Source organism: Oncorhynchus keta, chromosome 32, assembly GCF_023373465.1.
Source record: "Oncorhynchus keta strain PuntledgeMale-10-30-2019 chromosome 32, Oket_V2, whole genome shotgun sequence".
In the NCBI taxonomy this organism is placed as follows: Eukaryota; Metazoa; Chordata; class Actinopteri; order Salmoniformes; family Salmonidae; genus Oncorhynchus; species Oncorhynchus keta.
In genome coordinates, this window is record NC_068452.1 from 33,718,158 (window position 1) to 33,719,316 (window position 1,159).

General features: G+C 47.0%; 1 protein-coding gene across 2 annotated transcripts in view; it reads right to left on the minus strand.

Annotated features, from left to right (window-relative positions):
- Positions 1 to 45: 45 nt before the first annotated feature.
- map3k3 (mitogen-activated protein kinase kinase kinase 3) overlaps positions 46 to 1,159 on the minus strand; it is a 19,293-nt gene continuing 18,179 nt past the window's right edge. For both annotated transcript variants that reach the window (XM_052491547.1, XM_052491546.1), the window contains one exon: positions 46 to 512. In XM_052491547.1, the coding sequence (XP_052347507.1) occupies positions 284 to 512 (229 nt within the window). In that variant the 3' untranslated portion in view covers positions 46 to 283. The remainder of the gene's footprint in view (positions 513 to 1,159) is intronic.

The window sequence follows — 1,159 nt, forward strand, 5'->3', positions numbered from 1 at the left end:
CAGCAGACAGCTGAACACTGATCAGTCATATAGCTCATATAGAGGTGAATTTGATAATTGTCGTGAACAGCTTGGAATAATGGCACTGTGCTATTATCCATCATAATGGATCATGTGTATTTGTGGGTTAAGGAATGAGTGTGGTGGTGAGTCTGGTTTGGGGAGAGAGCTGTAGGATGGAAAGGACCAAGTTCCAAATTCCAAGTCTAGAGTCTAGATGTCAGCTGTAGGCCTTGAGTCCCGAGGAGCGGTTGAGACAGAGAGAGTGTACTAGTTCTTCCCCTCAGCAGAGGATCTGGGAGAAGGGGTGTCTGAGCAGCTCCTCAGCACTGGGCCGGTGCTTGGCCTCCACAAAGATGCGGTGGATGAAGTCACGGGTGTGGTCCGAGGTGTGTGAGGGCAGCAGGGGTTTGGTGGGCTGGGTGGCGATCTTAAAGATGGCTGCCATGGCCTCGTATTCGGCCCAGGGAGGCTTCTCTGTCAGCATCTCCACCACTGTGCAGCCCAGGCTCCTGGGGAAGGAGACACACACACAGGTTTAACAGAACACCAATACGAGCTCAAATACACATTTAAACACTTGCCGCCCAATCTCCCCTTCCACAAAACATGTGTAAATATTGGAATATAAATGGTGCCTTCCTGTATTATACTTATGCTAAAAACTGTATTCTATTCTACTGAGCCATTTACTTTATGTCTGTATTGTTATCTATTATTATTTGTTGTTGCAATGTTGAGAAGGAACCTGCAAGTAAGCATTTTGTTAGACGGTGTAAACCATGTGTATCCTGTACAACTAGAAACTTGAAACACGCTCACACACAAACATCAGAATAGGACATTGAATGCAATACACAATCATATAACTTATTGACTTGTGTGAATGGACAAAAACAGTGTTAACACACTGAAAAACAAAGGGCAGCTTTTCCTCACTACAGGCACGAAGGGAAAAGGCCATCCCTCTGCTCTTCTGCTTTCCCAGGCCCCACTGGAATGTTTTGGTGGAAACTTTTTCCCTGTTGACAATTAAAGTGTGCTTTTGCTGGCTACGGGAGGCCATTTCAGTCCTGGAGTCAGACAGAGCAGGGGGCTGGTGAGGGGAGTTGGGTTTAGGGACAGACTCCCCTTTGGACCTGTTACCCCCTACCGACGC